Here is an 18,885-nt window from a genome sequence, read left to right as displayed (position 1 = left end):
CATAAGAAAAATGTATTTAGCTAAGAATATCAACTTTATTAATACGCTTTTGAATACAGAAACAACCCAGCACTCTTGGATCAATAGCCCTCAAAAGCAAATACTTTCTAAAATTAAAACAAAATGTCGCCCCTTCTTCTGCGATGTCCTTCAGGAGGCATCAAACACTTTTCATCGGTGTCCAGTGGGGGATGGGGCTGCCCCTTGCCCAGCCTGGGGCAGGAGTGGTAACTGCGGAGGGCGGGGAGGGCAGAGTGTCACGACACTCACCCAAGCCCCAGCTGCTCAGGTCCAGGAAGGCCCCTCGCCTCCCTTGTGGTGGGTGACAGAAGCCGGGGGCGGGGGGAGGGGGGCTGCTGTCACGTGTGCACCTCCTCCCCTGCTGCTGCCTGTCACCATAGCATCACTGGGGGTGGGGGATGGGGCATCTCCTTGCCAAGCCTGGGGCAGGAGAGGTGACTGCGGGCACGGGCACGAGTCCAACACAGACCCATGCCCCAGCTGCTCAGGTCCAGACTCCAGGAAGCCTCCTCGGAGTTGGAGTCGTCTCCCAGTAGGTGCCGGGGGGGGGCTGCCATCACATGTGCACCTCCTCCTCTCCCCCCTCCGTAGGCGCAGCGGCCACCTCAGCCTGCCGCCCGCGCCGGTCCCTGTGTTGTAGCCAGCGGCGGCCGGTGAGGGAGCACTGCGCGGAGCAGCTGGCGGGGCCGGGGGCGCTCCAGGGGAGGCCCATGGGGGCAGCAGGTGGGGCCGGGGCAGAGACCCGGCCCCAAACATTGGTGGACCCAGGCTCCCAGGCCCTGAATATTGCTGGAGCACGAGCACCACGGGACCATATAACTCGCCGACCCTGCAAGGTGTATTTATGCAAGTTCTCAGTTGCAGAAATTTGTCCTGTATTTATTTACTTCTGAAAAACACCAAAAGTTAGATTCTGACTGTGTGGAGACATCAACTGTTATAGAAACCACATTATAATGTTTACTTTGCTTCCTATAGATGGGATTATAATAAAAATGTCATAGGAAAGATCCAAATGAGAACTCTAGCCTGTGTTCTTGCACGTAGGTTGTTAAAACTTGGGAATTGCTGAGAGCAGATTTAATCGGGCTCTATCCAGTATCACAGAAGCGATACCAGTATGTACTGAGAGCTACAGATGATTTTTCAAAATGGGTAGAAGAATTTCCACTTAGAACTATGAAAGCACATTAGGTGGAAGAAGACATGTGAAATGATATATTAACATGGCTGTCCAGAGCAGATACTGGCAGATCTAGGTTCTGAATTGAATAACGAGGTAACAGTTTACATTTGGTGATATTTCACTATATGGTCAAATACACAATCATGGCCGGGTGACACATTGCTTCAGCAGACCATGCCACCTAGACAGCAGCAGACTTGATAAAAACACAGATGAATCCATCACAAGATAACATGAGGGTATTTATTTTCAAATAATCAACGTAGGTTTAGGGCCCTCTGCCATGGATGGCGTATTGTGAATAAATCTTCAAAACTGAACACAGTGAGCATTTCCACTAAATGCATCCGATGAAGTGAGCTGTAGCTCACCAAAGCTTATGCTGAAATAAATTGGTTCATCTCTAGGGTGCCACCAGTACTCCTCTTCTTTTTGCGAATACAGACTAACACGGCTGCTCCTCTGAAACTTATTTTTACAGAGCATTCCAGAAGGTGGTGGACAGAACCCAGAGGAATGGTGATGAATTTCCTGGAGCAACTTTCTTTTCTTTGTACTCTAAACCTCACATGACAGCAAAAATAGCACCCTTTCGACTGATTTATGGCCGAGAAGAAAGGTCTCCCAATAAAACTTCACCAAATTTCATGTTAGGTGTCATTAAGTGCCAGCATATTAAGTTAATTTGTGATGATTCAGTAAAGGAATACAACCCCTTCTCTATTTCTTTATCAAACTACATTTGTTGTGTCCTTATAACCAAGAACATGGAAAGCCTGGCAGTACTTTGAAATCAACAGTGCACACTCAAAGTACATTGCCTGCAAATAATATTTCTAAAGAAAAATAAACCAAAAAAATGAGATTGTAGAAGACATTTTTGTATATAGCAGGGGTAGGCAACCTATGGCACATGTGCCAAAGGCGGCATGTGAGCTGATTTTCAGTAGCACTCAGACTGCCCGGGTCCTGGCCACCAGTCCGGGGAGCTCTGCATTTTAATTTAATTTTAAATGAAGCTTCTTAAACATTTTAAAAACTTTATTTACTTTACATACAACAATAGTTTAGTTATATATTATTGACTTATAGAAAGAGACCTCCTAAAAATGTTAAAATGTATGACTGGCATGCAAAACCTTACATTAGAGTGACTAAATGAAGACTCGGCACACCACTTCTGAAGGGTTGACGACCCCTGGTATCTAAGAATACAGCATTTGAGGTTGGGGCCGTGTTTTGTGAGAAAAAGCAAGGAAGGGTCATATCTTGATTACCAATTATATGCAGCTAGAAAGTGAATTAATGCTGACAGAACTTCAAAGAATATTATATAATCTTGTATGAGATAATTTAAATATATTGCTTCATTAATTCTATAATTTTTAAGCTATTAATTTTCAAAGGGGTAGTGCAGGAGGTGGGTGTATGTGCCCTGCCTTCCAGAGAGAACCAGTCAAGACAATAAAGCGGGGCGTGTGGGGGGGTGGGGGGAGAGAGGGAGAGATAGAGAGAGAGCAGCTGCACATGTGTGTAGTTGTGATGTTTATGACACACGTACATTGTAACTGAACAACCCCATCCGACAATTTAATAATTTATTTTGTCAAGATAAATATTTTGGATTTCTTGAAATTCCGCAGTTGAAATAGAAATGACGTTATTTAGAGAAGTTAAACTTCAATACAGATTTGAGGGAAGACTCAAAAAATAAATGTAAATAATTCCATTTCTAAAAATGTTGAGATGCTTGATTTTGAAATACTGTTGAAATGTAAATTGAAATATTCTTGTATTTACACCTTGTTACAATAATATTTTCTAAATTAGAATAATCTTTTTTCTTTCCTATTTTACATTGAGATTTCACAGGACTAGAAAATGCTGACAGGAGTGAATGACCCCATCCCCCACCATCTGCTACCCCCGGGGCAGGGGACGGGGCAAGGTGAGGGCTGGGGGTTGCCAGGTGTCTGGTTTTTGACTGGACCCTCCAGTGGAAAAGGGAAACTGGCAGCGTCCGGGCAGCACAAAAACTCCAGTAGCTGCAGTAACCGGCCCCACCACAGGGGAGCGGGAGGAGCAGCAGCGCTGGGGGGGCCAGTCTGAGCTGCGGGGTCACTGTCAGGGACCGAGATTCCCCCCGGCCGGAGCCGGGACTGGGCAGATGATCAGGGGAGCCGCGTTTGTACCCCCAGCGTTGAGACCAGGATTGAAATAAGGGCGGAGCGTCCCGGAGAAGGTGTCAGTGAACGTGAAGAGATGGGACCCGTCAGTCACATTGTAAAACGAGACCTCGCCCGCCTCATAGTCCAGGAAAATCCCCACCTGTCTGGGCCGGACGCTCACGGGGAGGGGGGTCGAGGGGGAGGTGAAGGCCTTGTATCCCCCGTCCTCCAGCCGCACGACCCAGAATCCATTTCCAGGTGTGAGTGTGACCTTCCCCTTCCTGCTCACAGATTCCCGACAAACCCCCAGAGTCCATTTCGTCTTGTCTCCCACCCCCACCTCCCAGTAACGCCTCCCGCCCGCGAACCTCTCAGCGCCCAGGACAAAGGCATAATTATCAAATCTCTCAGGCTTGTCGGGCAGATCCTGGCGTGTGTCTCCGCGTCTCACATGTTTCTGATCCTCAGACAGGACGAGCCAGGCACTTGCCGTGTCTGGATCCAGAGTCACGTCCACTGGGGAGAGAGTCACAGAGTCAGGGCCGGGGGCAGGGGCTGGTCACTGGGATCGAAGGGAAATTAACCTGCGTCCCCGTTAATCGCTGGGGGGGTTGTTGCCTGAGGGGAGTCAGGGCCCCTCTGCCTGTGAGGAGACAATGGGGGGAAAGGGCAGGAGGAGCAGGGGAGGGGTGGGAAGGTGTCAGTGGGGGCGGGGGAGGGGAGGGGGGAGGATGATGCTGGGAGAGGAAAGGGGAGGGGCAGGTTACAGGAGTAGAGGGGGAGGGGTAGAGGGGAGGGGCAGGTGACAGGAGCAGAGGGGGGAGGGGTAGAGGGGAGGGGCAGGTGACAGGAGTAGCGGGGGGAGGGGTAGAGGGGAGGGGCAGGTGACAGGAGCAGAGGGGGGAGGGGGAGGGGGAGGGGGAGGTTACAGGAGTAGAGGGGGAGGGGTAGAGGGGAGGGGCAGGTGACAGGAGCAGAGGGGGGAGGGGTAGAGGGGAGGGGCAGGTGACAGGAGTAGGGGGGAGGCGTAGAGGGGTGGGGCAGGCACAAAGGCAATGAGGGGACAAGGGAAGGGGCAGGCACCATAAGAACAGATGGGGGGTGAAGGGCAGGATCCTGGGGGCTGCAGGGGATGGGGGGAGGGGTGGGCTCCATGGGAGAAGAAGGGGATGGACCCCAGGGGGCTGCGGGGCCAAGGGAAGGGGCAGACACCAGGGGGCAGAGGGGTGTGAGGGAATGGGGGAGCTCCAATGGGGCAGAGGAAATCAAGGGGAGGGTGAGCTGCCAGGGGGTGAGATGATGAGGAGTGGGGAGGTGGAACCATGGGGGGTAGCGAATGGGCAGGCACTGGTGGTGGGGGGCAGAATGGGGGGTGAGGGAGCAGGTGAGCAGAAGGGGGGCAGAGAGAGGGGTGTGGAGAAGGGTAGGACCTAGGGGGGCAGAGGAGTGTGAAGGGAGATGTGGGCACCAGGGGGGCAGAGGGAGGATGAAGGGAGGGGTGGGACCCAGAGATTAGGAGAGGGGGAGGGGAGGGGCGGGCCAGTGCTGAGGTGAGGGGAAGGGCAGAGACCAGGGGTCCAAAGGGGGGCGAGGGAAGGGACTTGCACCAGGCGGGCAGAGGGGGCAAAGGAAATGGCAGGCACCAGGGAGGCAGATGGGGCAAGGGTAGAGCTGGGACTTGGGGCAGAGGAGGAGCTGGCACCAGGGGACTAGAGGGGCGGTGAGGGGTGCAGGTGTCATGGAGCCAGAGGGCGAGGGGAGGGGCAGAGGTGAGAAATAAAGAGAAGGTGGCATGGATGATGGTGGCAGAGGGGGGAGAGGAGAGTGGGGTCAGTGGATAGAGGGTGGTGAGGGGGTAGGCACCAGGGAGGAAGGGGACAAGGGGAGGGTTAGGTGTTTGGGGCGGCAGGGGGAAGGAGGGAAGGGGTCAGCACCAGAAGGGTGCGGGGGGTAAGGGAAAGGGTAGGTGCCAGGGGGATTGAGGGGGTTAAGCAGAAGGGCAGACACAGGGAGGGCAGAGGAGGGGAGGGACAAGCACCAGGGGGCAGAGACGGGCGAGGAGAGAGGCAGGGACAGGTGGGTAGAGGCAGTGTTAGGAGACGGCATTGGGGAGAGGCAGGTGCCAGGGGGTCAGAGTGGGGTTAGAGGAGGGGTGGGCACAGGGGGGGTGAGGGAAGGGGTGCGTGCCAGGGGTCAGAGAGGTTGGGGAGAGAGGCAGTGCTAGGAGGGCTGAGGGGAGTAAGAAGGGCAGAAGCCAGGACAGCAGAAGAGGGTGAGGGGTGGGACGGCCATCAGGGGGCAGAGGGGGTGAGGGAAGAGGTGGGAGACATGGCAGCAGAGGAGGGAAAGGGGAGAGGTGGATGCCAGGACATAGCGGGGGTGTGAAGTGATGGGTGGGCTCCAGGGTGCAAAGGATGTTTGGGGGAGAGGGGAAGGTGCCAGGAGGACAGGGGGGGGAGTGGGGCAGAGGTGGGTGGAAGGCAGGGGCACATGCCAGGGAGGCAAAGTGTGGGGTAGAGGGGCCTAGGGAAGCAGAAAGTGGATGGGAAGAAGGGGAGGGGTGAGGAGGAGGGGTCAGAATAGAGCAGGGTCCACGTGGGCACAGGGGGGAGGAAAGGGTAAAGGAGGGGCAGGAGCTAGAGGGGTGAGGGAGAGGCAGGCCCCAGGGAATCTCTCTTGCTTTGGGGTCATGTGTGGTCGGTTTCTCACTAAGAGCAGGTTGGTTCTGGCCCCACACACTCTGGGGGTGCAGCCCTGTCCCAGGGGACGCAGCTGGGACTCTCCATGCTGGCGGGCCCTACGGGGACCACCTACCAGCCAGGCAAACCCCACAGCCTGCCCCTTCACTCTCCTGGCCCAGCCCGTCCGCCGTGGGGCAGTGGTCTGGGTTGGGCTCACTGGGGCGGCTGTGCAGTGGAGGATTCGGGGGGTGTGGGGGGGTGCGTAAATGCGTACTAATAGGCTGTTGCTAATGAGGCCAGGGCAGTGGGGAGGGGAGGGGGCATTTCCCCACTTACTGCCCCCTCCATCTGGGAGAAGCTACACCAGGCGCCAGTCCCAGTTCACATCTTCACAGCCAGTCTGCCCTGGGGGTTTGCACCGGTGCAAGGAAATCCCGGCAGACATGGCCTGAGACACTGGTGTGCCAGGGGCCGTAACCCCTCCCGTCACTGGGGTTATGGATCAATAATTACAGGGTGACTGGAGCAGGGGAGCTGGACTCTGGGTCTCCCAGGTCGGGGCCCGACACACTGGGCTGCAGAGTCAGACTCACTCCCACGCTCTGGCCCAGTGCCCAGGGCAGTGTTTAGACACAGGGGGACGTCATCAGACCCCCAGAGCCCAGCAGCTCAAGCCCTCATGGCGTCCCACGGGGGGATTGAACCGGAGGCTCCCCGCTGGGGGCCCAGCCACTGGGCTAAAGGCTGGAAGGGAAGCGGCGGCACCTTTCTGTTGATTGAAACTCGTCAGCAAACTCGACAGGGGTTCGCGAATAGTTTCTGTTGACCCGAAATATAATTTTGCAGCAAATAAACTATTTGTCCAAAACATTTCACCCAGCTCCATTTCAAACGTGTCCCAGCAACTGAGGAGCCCAAATCCCAGTGACTTGCAGTGAGTGACTCTCAACATCCCCAGAAACGCAAAGTTACGGGCAGGTCAGACTCAGGACATCAGCTATGAAACACTCCAGAGCTGCTATTTAATTTGCCCTGGGTAAAAAAATTCCCCCTGAGCCCCTGATCTTGCCCCCAAAATCAGGCTGAAAATGGAGACCCCCACAAATCAGCCTGAACTCTGCCCAGAGCGAGTGTCCCATGGGCGATGCTGGTGGCACAGACCCTCTGCAGCTGCACCTGGGCATCTCCCAGAGCAGACAATGGTCACAGAGACCGTCCCAGAGCCCCAGGGGCCCCGGTGTCTCCATCTAACGACTGCGCCAGCCACCCCCCTCGCTCTCCTTAACCAGCCCTGGGTCAGACGCGCCGGGAACTTTCAGACCCAGACTCTGGACACACTCTGGGTTCATGTACACAGCCCGCGGCAGCGAGTCTCCGAACGGGGTGGACAGATTCAGGCTTGTGGGGCTCCCTCTTTGGCACTAAAAATAGCCACATAGACGTTCACGCTCAGGCTGGAGCTCAGGCTCTGAAGCCCAGCGTGGAGCCAGGTCTGCCCCTCACAGCGCAAGCGGGCAGATTGTCTGTGTCCACATCCCCTTAACCCCATTCCTGGGACAGGGAACAGCAGCCCCAGGGCCCCTCCCTTCACCCGCAGCACAGGGGAGCGAGAGCCCTTGGCCTCCTGGGCAGTGGGGCCTCCCAGCACCCACTCCTGGGTCAGTGAGAAAGTGTCTCCACCTGGAGAGCTCTGTGCACCCGGCAAATACACAGATGTGCCCGTGGATCAGGATCCGGGACGGTCCTCTCCCCAGGAGTGATGGAAGCTCCCTAAAAGTAGAGGGGCCTCCGGTGCCTGAACCATGGCCCCGCCCTCCCATGTGGGTCCTTCTCCTGGAGCTCCTGCCCCCGCACCACCCCTTCTCCCCGAACCCCTGCCCTCACACAGCCCCTTCTCCCTGAGCCACGGCCCTCACACTGCCCCTTCTCAAGACCCCACCCCCACACCGCCCCTTCTCCCCAAGACTCCACCCCCTCACCACCTCTTCCCCCCCCACACCCGGCCCCCGTGGTAGCTCCTCTCTGCCCCCTCCCGCCCCCCATTGCTCAACCTTACAGCCGGTAAAAAGTGGGAGACCTAGCCCTCCTATCAGTAAAAGTGATGGGGCCATGGTCTCCTGGCCCCTCTCTTCCAGTGCCATTCATTCTCCAGCACCCCCAACCCCGGGAGGAGAGGGGGCCTCGGGGCAGTGTCAGTGAGTTCAGTGCTGGGGGTACGAGTGAGGTTTACACCCCACTTGCTGGAGCTCTGGATATCAAGGGTACGAGGACGTCACAGTGGCCGTGTGAGCCCCGCACTGTCCTGCCAACATGGCTCAGCCCTGACACCTGCTAGAGTCTCTCCCTGGGGAGGAACCGTCCCTGCGGCCCCTTCAGGCCTTGGCCTCCCTGCGGAGGTGGCCGGTCAGGCTGCCGTCAACGAGAATTACGACATGAGCTCCTGTTCACTGGGAGCCGGACTCTGAGCCTGGGCTGAGATCGGTGACTGGGGAGTGAAAGGCCCCAGCTCCCTCACTGCCCCCCTGAGACAGCCCAGCGCCCCCAGCCATTCAGTGCGATAACAGCGATGCTCACACCTGGTGACACCCCCAGTGCCCGCAGCGGGCAGGGCGAGGGCCTGTCCAAGGAACAATGGGTGCAAGCTGCAGCAAGGGAGACTGAGGCTGGAGATGAGGAAACACTTTCTAAGTCTCAGGGCAGCGAAGCTCTGGACCTGGTCCAAGGGAGGCTGCGGGATCCCCGTCACTGGAGGTTTGTAAGAACAGATTGGACAAATCCCTGCCAGAGATGGTCTAGGCCCTGCCCCAGCACCAGGGGCTGGGCTAGGTGACCTTTCCAGGTCCCTTCCAGCCCTGCAGTGCCATGAGTCTAGGTTACAGCTGTTTCTGGGGCGTGGTGTGTGGCACGTGGCAGAGTTAACACTGTTAGTGACCATAACAGCTCAGCGTCCCTGCCAGGGGCCTGGGCTGGCATGTGGCTGCCTGTACCAAGCTCAGCAGGGTGTTACTGGGCCGTGTGGACAGGACCTAGAGTTGGCACCTGTCCATAGGGTTGTCAGGCCTCCGTCCTTCACCACAAACCCCTCATCCCCAGCCCCACCCCGGAGCCCGCACCCCTCCCTCACTCTGAACCCCTCGGCCCCAGCCCGGAGCCCCTTTCTGCAACCCAAACCCCTCATCCCCGGCCCCACCCCAGAGTCCGCACCCCCAGCTGGAGTCCTCACCACCCCTGCACCCAACCCCCTGCCCCAGCCCGGAGCCCTCTCCCACACCCTGAACCCCTCATTTCTGGCCCCACCTGGAGCCCACACCCCCAGCCCAGAGCCCATCCCCCCCCGCACCCCAATCCCCTGCCCCATCCTGGAGCCCTCTCCTCTATCCCAAACCCCTCATCCCTGGCCCCACCCCAGAGTCCGCACCGCCAGCCGGAGCCCTCATCCCCCTCACACACCCCAAACCCCTGCCCCAGCCTGGTGAAAATGAGGGAGGGTGGGGGACAGTGAGCAACGGAGGGAGGGGGGATGGAGTGAGCGAGGGCGGGGCCCCGGAGAGGGGGAAGGGCAGAGCCTCAGGGCCAGGGCAGGGAAGGGGTGTTTGGTTTTGTGAGATGAGAAAGTTGGCACCCGACCTGTCCAGGTTTTCCCAGGATTGTCCCTTTGTCCATGTCACTCTCCTGGGAAATCTGTGAGTCTGCCCAGGACGTGACAAGTCCCAGGTGTGTCAGTGGCTGTAATGGGGGAGCTGCGGGGTGACCGTGCCTACGCAAAGGGAGCTCTGGGTCCAGAGTGCCTGGAGCTGCAGAGACGGGGCAGCTCGGAGCAGTGAGTGAGATCGGGAGCTCAGGGCCAGCAGGGCCCAGTCACCCCTGTGCAGGTACCAGCTGCGGGGGCCACTGCCGGGGGCAGCGGGGTAGATCTGGCGCCATGTCCTGCTCGGTGAGGTTGGTACTTGGGGCAGTCCAGGAGCAGGAGCCTGTGGTGGCTGGTGCCTTCTCCTGGGATTCGGATGGGGAGACGGTGCCCGGGTGAGGGGACAGGTGATGTCCATGAAGCAGGCAGATTTCCTGTTTTGTTGTACCTCAGAGGTGGCAACCCTAACAGGACCCCAGCGGTGTTTGTGTAAATGCCCTGGATGCCCCCCTCCCTCCCAGCTCTGTGTGGTAGGATACCCCGGAGTGCATGGACCCCTGGGCCAGTGGGGCTGCAATGTGTGTGCATGGCCCCTGGGCTCTCTGATCCCTGCTGGAGCGGCCCCGACTCCCCCAGCAGGCACCAGGGCACACACAGGGTCAGGCAGGAGGCTGGGAGCAAACGCACACACAGCTCAGCCCCGGCTGTGAGGCAGAAAAGCTGCCACGTGGGCACAATTGGTTGTAACTGGGTCAGGGGAGTGTCACAAGCTGGTTATAAAAACCTGTCTGCCCTGGCAGTGGGGACAGGGCCTTCCTCCCCCCAAATCCAGGGGGACACTGAACAGCTCCTGTCTGGGCATGTTCGGGGAGAAGGAAATTGTGGGGAAAAGGGCAGGAGGAACGGGGGAGGGGTGGGAAAGTGTCAGTGGGGGCGAGGGAGGGGACAGGCTGATGCTGGGAGAGGACAGGGGAGGGGCAGATGACGAGAGTAGAGGTTGGAGGGGCAGAGGGGAGGGGCAGGCACAAGGGCACTGGGGGGGGTAAGAGGAGCGGGCACCAGGAGGACAGAGGGGGGTGAAGGGAGGGGCAGGTTCCCAGGGGCTGCAGAGGGTGAGTGGACAGGTGGGCACCAGGGCAGAAGAAGGGGATGGACCCCAGGGGGCACAGGCAAGCAAGGGAAGGAGCGGGCACCAGGAGGAGAGGGATGTGAGGGAATGGGGGGGCTCCATTGGGGCAGGGGGAATCAAGGGGAGGGACTGATGCCAGGGGGTGGGGGGGATGAGGAGTGGGGCAGGTTCCAGGACCTTGGTGGGGAGGAAATGGGCAGGCACCAGGGGGACGGAGCGATGCAGGAGCCTGGGAGCAGAGGGTCTGGCTAGGGCAGGGACAGTCAGCAGTGGGTGGAGGAGGGCAAGAGGAGGGGCAGGTACCAGGAGGCTATGGGGGGAGGGTGAGCAGAGGAGCATGTGCCAGGGGAGAAAATGGGATGATGGGAGGGGCGGGCACTGGGGGGGGGAATAAGGGAGAAGGGGAGGGACTTGCATCAGGGCCATAGAGTGTGAGTGAGGGGCAGGACTGGTGCCAAGGGAAAGAGAAAGATGAGGGGAGGGGTGGGCACCAGGGGTCCAAAGGGTGGGATAGAGAAGGGGCGGGTGGCACTGGGGGATGGGGGGGAAGGGAAGGGGCTTGCACCAGGGGACACAAGGCGTGAACAGAGGGGCAGGCGCTAGGGAGGCAGAGGGGGAGTAGAAGGAGGGGCTGGCACCAGGGGAAAAGGAGGGGGTGGAAGAAGGCGCAGGTGACAAGGGGACAAAGAGGGGTGAGGGGTAGGACAGGTTTCAGAGGGACATGCAGGGGCAAGCGGTGGGGCAGACCCCAGGGGGCAACAGTGGAGCAAGGGAAAGGGCAATCATAAAGGGGGAGAAGGGCATGAGGGGTGGGTGACAGGAAGACAGAGGTGGGAGGAGGGAAGGGGTCGTCACCAGGATGGATGGGGGGCATGAGCAGAGGGGTAGATACAAGGAATGGAGAGAGGAGAGGGGCGGGCACTGGGGGGCAGAAAGTGGGGTGTGGAGAAGGGCACGCCCTATGGACAGAGGGGTGTGGAAATGTGGGCATGAGGGGGGAAGAGAGAGGGGGAGGGGAGGGGTGTGATCCAGAGGTTAGGAGAGCGGGAGGGGAGGGGCAGACACCAGGGGGCCCAAAGGCGGGCAAGGGAAGGGGTTTGCACCAGGCAGGCAGAGGGGGCAAAGGAAGGGGCAGGCACCATGGAGGCAGATGGTAGCAATGGCAGAGATGGGCCTCAGGGGGGCAGAGGAGGAGTGAACAGAGGTGTTGGCACCAGGGGACTAGAGGGGGGTGAGGGGTGCCAGTTTTAGGGAGGCAGAGGGTGAGGAAAGGGAAGGGGGAAGAACTAAGCAGAAGGTGGCAGGGGAGGGGGTGCAAGGGAAAGGGCAGGCAACAGGGGGTGGCGGCGAGGGAAGTGGCTTGTACTGAGGGGAGAAGTGGGGGCCAGGGCGGGAGAAGGAAGGGGCAGGAACCGGGGCCAGAGTGGGGGAGAGACAAACACTGGGGGATTGGGGAACAGTGGTGGGGCATGGGATGGGGAAGGCACCAGGGGAAATGGGCGGGACAGTGAGGGAAAGTGTGATCGTCAGTGGGTAGGAGGGCAAGGGAAGGGGTGGGTGCCAGGAGACTAGAGGGGTACGAGGGGAGGGGTGAAAGCCGGGGGGCACAGGAGGGTGAGCAGATGGGCAGGCAGCAGTGGGACAGTGGGAGGGGCAGGCGCCAGGGGGACAGTGGTGAGGCATGGAGTGGGGCAGGCACCAGGGACAACAAGGGGCAAGAGGCGGTATTGGGGGCAGAAGGGGGCAAGGGAAGAGGTGGGTGCCAGAGGGGCAGGGGAAGGGGCAGGTGCCGGGGGACAGAAGGGGGTAAAGGAAGGGGGCAGATAAAAAGGAGGGAAGGGGGTGGGGAGGAGTGGGTGCTAGGAGATGGGGGGTGAAAGGAGGGGTGGTCACGAGAAAGGCAGGGGGTGGGGCAAGTCATGGGTGATGGGGGAAGAGGGGTGTGAGGAGAGTGGAGTCAGGGGGCAGAGGGAGTGAGGGGGGTGGGCATCAGGGAGGAAGGGGGCAAGAAGAGGGACAGGTACCAGGAGGGTAGGGTGAGTGAGGGAAGGGGTCGGCACCAGGAGGGTGCAGGGGGGGGAAGGGAAAGGGCAGGTACCAGGGGGATTGAGGGGGTTGAGCAGAAGGGCAGACACAGGGAGGGCAGAGGAGGGAGGGATAGGCACCAGGAGGTAGAGAGGGGGGCGATGGGAGGGGTGTGCACGAGGGGCTAGAGGGGGCGAGGAGAGAGGCAGGGCAGGTGGGTACAGGGAGGTGTTAGGAGAGGGGAATGGGGAGGGGCAGGATCCAGAAGGTGAGAGTGGGGCTAGAGGGGGAATGGGCACAGAGGGACGAGGGAAGGGAAGGGTGCCAGGGGTCAGAGAGGGTGGGGAGAGGGACGGGTAACAGGCGGGGCTGAGGGGGGTGAGAAGAGCAGGAGCCAAGACAGCAGAGGAGGGTGATGGGTGGGGGGGCATGAAAGGGCAGAGGGGGTGAGGGCAGTGACAGGAACCAGAGGGGCGGGGGGGGCAATGGGAGGGTAAGGAGACATGGCAGGAGAGGGGGGAAAGGGGAGAGGTTCATTTCAGGAGGTAGCAGTGGGGTGAAGTGATGGGTGGGCTCCAGGGTGCAAAGGATGTTTCGGGGAGAGGGGCAGGTGACAGGACAGCAGGGGGAGAAGGGAGGGGTGAGTTCCAGGGGGGCAGAGGTGGGTGGAGGGCAGGGGCACATGCCAGGGAGGGAAAGTGGGGGCAGAGTTAGAGGGGAGCAGAAAGGGGGTGAGAAGAAGGGGAGGGGTGAGGATAGAGGCAGGGGCCAGGTGGGCACAGGGGTAAGGGAGGAGCGGGAGCCAGGGGGCACAGGGGCATGAGGAGATTGGCAGGTGCCAGGGGACAGAGGTGGGTGGAGGGCAGGGGCAGATGCCAGGGAGACAAAGGTGGGGAGAGGGGCAGGGTCCCAGGGGAGCAGCAGGAGTTTGGGGTGAGGGTAAGGGGACAGGATCAGGTGAGGAGGCAGGGGTCAGGTGGGCACAGGAATTGAGGGAAGGGTAAGGGGGGGCAGGTGCCAAGGGTATAGAGGAAGGTGAAGGGGGCAGGCCCCAGGGAATCTCTCTTGATTTGGGGCTGTGTGTGGCTCGTTTGTTGCTAAGAGCAGGTTGGTGCCATCCCCACACACGCTGGGGGTACAGCCCTGACCCACAGGGCGCAGCTGGGACTCTCCATGCTAGGGCACGGGCAGGGTGTCTGGGCTCGCTGGAAGGGGAAAGGGTAGTGGGAGATAGGAGTTGAGGGGTGCTGGGGGGAACAGGGGCCATTGCTAATGAGGCTGGGGCAGTGGGGAGGGGAGGGGGCATTTCCCCACTTGCTGCCCACTCCATCTGGGAGAAGCTGCACCAGGGCCAAGGCCCAGTTCACACCAGTGCAGCGCATCTGCACTCGGGGTTTTCAGTGGGGCACCGACATGGCTGAGACACTGCTGTGCCAGGGGCCAGAACCCCTCCCCTCACTGGGGTTATTGATCAGTATTTTTACAGGGTCACTGGACCAGGGGAGCTGGACTCTGGGCTGCCAGGTGCAGCCCGACCCACTGGCCTGCAGAGTCAGTCTCGCTCCCACACTCTGGCCCAGTGCCCATGGCAGTGTTTAGACACAGGGGGACGTCTTCAGCAGGAGAGATTGTGGGAGCCCCACATCAGACACCCGGAGCCCAGCAGTTCCAGCCCTAACCTGGATTCCCACATTCCAATCCCTCCCCCACATCCCACGGGGGGATTGAACCGGGGGCTCCCCGCTGAGGGCCCAGCCACGGGGTAAAGGCTGGAAGGGAAGCAGTGCCACCTTTTTCTGTTCATTGAAACTACTGAGCAAACTCGACATGGATTCAGGAATAGTTTCTGTCGACCCAAAATACAATTTTTCAGCAAATAAACTATTTACCCCCAAAATTACACCCAGCTCTATTTCAAACGTGTCCCAGCAACTTAGGAGCCCAAATCCCAGTGACTTGCAGTGAGTGACTATTAACATCCCCAGAACCACACAGGTACGGGCAGGGCAGGCTCAGGACATCAGCTATGAAACACTCCAGAGCTGCTGTTAAATTTGCCCTTGGTAGAAACATTTCCCCACGGGCTCCCATAGCTCTTTTACTGAAGGCTGCAGGGAAAAAGATACGGCCAGCAGTAATTAGTGACACTCACAAGGAGCTAGTCTGAATGAAAGAGACCTTGGAAGAAACTAGCTGCAGATTTATATGAATTCAGGGGACATCTTTACCTGGTAGTCGTGGACTATTTTTCCAGGTATATAGAAAGAGTGTACTTGAAAGATGTAACAGACCAGAGTGTTATAGAGCAACTGAAGTGCACTTTTGGTCATTTCAGGGTTCCAGAAGAACTTGTGACAGAGCATGGACCACAATTCACTGGCGTAGAATTTAATTTATCCAAACAAAATATGATCTTCCTCATGTTACGAGAAGCCCATATTACTCACAAGCGAATGGAGAGGCTGAGAGAGCTGCACAGACAGTGAAGAATATCCTTCAGCAGGAAGATCTATTCTTTGCTCTACTGAGTTATAGATCAACACCAATAGCAGCTACTGGATATAGTGCAGCACAACTCCTGATGGGAAGACAACTCAGAACTACCCTCCCAACTTTGGAAAAGAATCTATCTCCAAAGTTGTCAGACATGGAAACAGTAGTCAAATTGAATAAAAAGGCAAAAAGAGCTTGCAAACACTTTTACAACAGACATCACTCAGAAAACTACCAGGCCTAGAACCCGGTGACCATGTTTGTGTCAAACTGGATGGAGAAAAATAATGGAATATACCAGGTGTTGTAAAGAAAAAGAATTCAACACCCAGGTTGTATGTGATCAAGACCAAGAGAGGAGAGTTCAACAGAAACTGTCAACATCTACAATTTCTTCCTCAGAAAGAACAATCAACTGAGCAAACTCTGCAGATGACGGATGCAGAACAAGAAGATGACTCAAGGATTCCAGACTGACCATAGTCAGTCGTTGGAACTAATGGACAGCCAGATAACGAAGCTGTTAAGTGTTCGGGTTGTGTAATTAAAAGACCAGCACCATTAAGAGACACCTAACAGACTGATCTGGACTGAACTTCAAAGACAGTGAGATAATGTAAATATTATAAATGGTCGGAATGTAGAACTTAACGGGGGAGATGTAATGGAACGCTAAACTGTATTATGCTGTTCAACCACTAGGTAGCGCTGGGTGTAAAATACCATATTTAAGCTGACCTCAGACATACTTGGCAGAAAATTCAAGGATTTTGTGATGAACACTTCTGGTGTGTATCTGGCTGAGAGGGAAGCTCCGTAGCTAGCCCATATCTGCGACAGGACCATCACACCAATGATGAAAGCCCAGGGTTATTGACTACCTCTGCTATTGCCAAAGAGTTCTTCTGAACTATGACATGCTGAAGACAATGGGGGATTTGACCCATGACATGAGCTACATAGAAAGTTAGGGAATCAATCTCCTGGTCTCTTCACACTTCGGTGACGACAATTAAATTATGGCCAAGGGCCCTGCAGATTTCCTTGTGACAGCAGGGCAGGAGATACCCCCCACCCCACCCCAGCTGCAGAACATAATCAAGTATCAGCCCTGGTCAAGCCTACCTTTGAATACAGGTTGGCTCTGGGGGTGGGGGGAAATGTATGAAGAGAGCTGGTCCTTTTATGGGAGTTAGGGACCAGACTACCTGTGACAGGCTCCTGTAAGGGAGAATGAGACAACCCAGACCGACCTGGAAGTAATTAAATCCCTAGGTGGCTAGTTGGCAGCTAAATAGCTAATGAGCCTGAAAAAGGGTTACCAGGGCTCAGCTGAAGGAATCCTAGGGTCAGGAAGCTGCTGAGAAGAGGAGCTCCCAGGAGAGCTCACCAGAGCAAGGAGCCTGGAAGGGGTGCTTCCAGAGCAGTGGTCCCCAAACTGTGGGTCGTGCCCCCCTAGAGGGTGTGGAGGAACATTTGGGGGCATGGCAGGGCATGGACCAGCCCCCATGGGTGGCGGGAAAGGAACGCCAACCAGCTTTACTCTGCCCCCACCTCCACTCTGGCCCCACCCTAAGCCCCAGCTGCGGCCCCAGCCTCACCAAAGGACTCCTGGCCCTGCTCCAGGCTGCGACCCCAGCTGCAGCTCCAGCCCCAACCGTGGTTCCGCCCCTGGCCAAAGCCCCCAGCTCCTGGCCCCAATTGCAGCCCCAGTTTCAGCTCAGGCTGCACCAGCGGCTTCGCTCCCAGCTGAAGACTGTGGCTCCCGGCCCCAACAGCGGGTCCACTTCCAGACACGGCCCCCAGCTCCTAGCCCCAGTTGCAGCCCTGTTCCTGGCCCAGCTCCCGACCGCAGCTCCCGGGGTGGGGGCACAAACCAGGTAAGGGAGGGCATGACCAAAAACGTTTGGGAACCACTGCCCTAGACAGAGGAGCTCCTGCCAGAGCTGACAATGACAGCAGCAGCTGGAGGAGGATAGAGCCCTGGAGAGCTGCCACTGGCTGGAGAAAGTGGATGCAGGGAATAAAGGCACAGTCTGAAATGACCCCAGCGCCGGGAAGGAGGGCTGGAGTCATGCGATTCCACAATGGAAACTATTCCAAGCCCAGCTCTGGGAAGGAGGATTAAGGACTCCTGACTTGAGGACAGTGAGGAGCTTGAGTGAGAGCTGGAGGCTGGAGCAGAGTGAAGGAAAAGATTTTATTTTGGGGTTTACTTGGACTCAGAGCGGACCCCAGGAGGGGACTTTTCTCTCAGATCTTTTGGACTGTGAGGCATAATTTAAGAAGTGCTGAAGAGGGTAAACTGAGGCAAGATGCTTGCCAAGACACCCTGAAATGACTGAGGGTGGTACGTGAGGGGGCCACCCCACGATGAGTCTACAAAACTAGAACCAATTTAACAGAACTGCTGCCCCTTCCCCATGCAGACAGAGGCTTGCTCTCTTCAGTCTCTCTGGGTGGGCCCCTCACCACAGCATCTGACCCCAACAGAGCCTGCAGCACAGAGTGGAAACCTGGAGCAAACACAGCACAGGGTTTTGGGCTACCCCCCTGGCATCCAGTGTCCCTGTCCCAGGTCCCAGGCTGCTCCCGCTCCCCCACAGCCTCCAGCTCCCCCGACCTCAGGCTGCCTCAGCCCTGCCCTGTTCCCTGGCGGTGACCCAGAGCCCAGTATGGAGCCATCAGGGTCACTACAATACTGTCTACCACACCCAGAAGACAGGCACAGGATGGGCTCAGGGAGTGGCTGGCCCCACAATGGGACCCACGTGTCCCCACCCCCAGTGTTTGCTGCTGCCCTTGCTGGGCCTTGTCTGCACTCAGAGCAGGAGCCCTGTGGGGCTGGCAGCCCCTTGTTCTGTCTCCAGTGCCTGGCTCACTCGTGAGCGCAATACCAATAATAACACTCACTGCCCAGCCCCTAAGGGCTGCATGACAGTGCGGGGCCTTCCCCATTGCACACGGGGACACTGGGGTGCAGGGAGCCCTGGTTACTCTGCCCCACACATTCACCCAGCGACTCCCCCGAGCTGCCGGACCCGGGTCCCTGGGGTCAGAGCGCGGGCAGTCGAGTGGCAGTGACCGGCCGGGGCTGCTGGGGGGGTGGCAGGAAAGGGTTAATCCCAGCGCGGTGGCGCTTTGCTGCCCGGCCCTGGCTGGTCTCTGCCCTCTGGGGGCAGCACAGGGCGCGTGTCTCTGAGCAGGTCCCTGCCCACTCGCCCGGCCACTTGCCCAGACCCAGAGAACCCAGGTGCCGGGGGAGGAGCAGCCCCAGCAGCGCCGCATTGGCCCTGGCACGGGCTGAGCCTGCGAGCGCAGCACCAGAGGCCGCGGCGGGGGGGGGGGGCTCAGCCATCGAGAGCAGCAGGGTCCCCCCCACCCGCAGGGGAGGGGTCAGCGCTGGGACAACAGGCCGGGCTGGGCCAGGGGCTGGGAGCTCTGGCAGCCAGTGCGGGGCCGGCACCAAGGGCCCTGCTGGAGACCCTGGGCCTGGCCAGCCGGGAGCAGCCAGCGAGTGACTCAGGGCCTGGGGCCCTGCCCAGGACGGGGTT

At 58.3% G+C, this 18,885-nt stretch overlaps 1 protein-coding gene across 3 annotated transcripts in view; it reads right to left on the bottom strand.

Moving 5' to 3' along the window:
• Window positions 1-1,454: 1,454 nt before the first annotated feature.
• LOC144275047 (E3 ubiquitin-protein ligase TRIM39-like) overlaps window positions 1,455-18,885 on the bottom strand; it is a 31,653-nt gene continuing 14,222 nt past the window's right edge. For all 3 annotated transcript variants that reach the window (XM_077834146.1, XM_077834147.1, XM_077834148.1), the window contains one exon: window positions 1,455-3,891. In XM_077834146.1, coding sequence (XP_077690272.1) covers window positions 3,332-3,891 — 560 coding nt within the window. In that variant the 3' untranslated portion in view covers window positions 1,455-3,331. The remainder of the gene's footprint in view (window positions 3,892-18,885) is intronic.

The sequence above is a fragment of the Eretmochelys imbricata genome, chromosome 14 (genome assembly GCF_965152235.1).
Source record: "Eretmochelys imbricata isolate rEreImb1 chromosome 14, rEreImb1.hap1, whole genome shotgun sequence".
Taxonomy (NCBI): Eukaryota; Metazoa; Chordata; order Testudines; family Cheloniidae; genus Eretmochelys; species Eretmochelys imbricata.
This window is presented reverse-complemented; position numbering and strand designations above follow the sequence as displayed.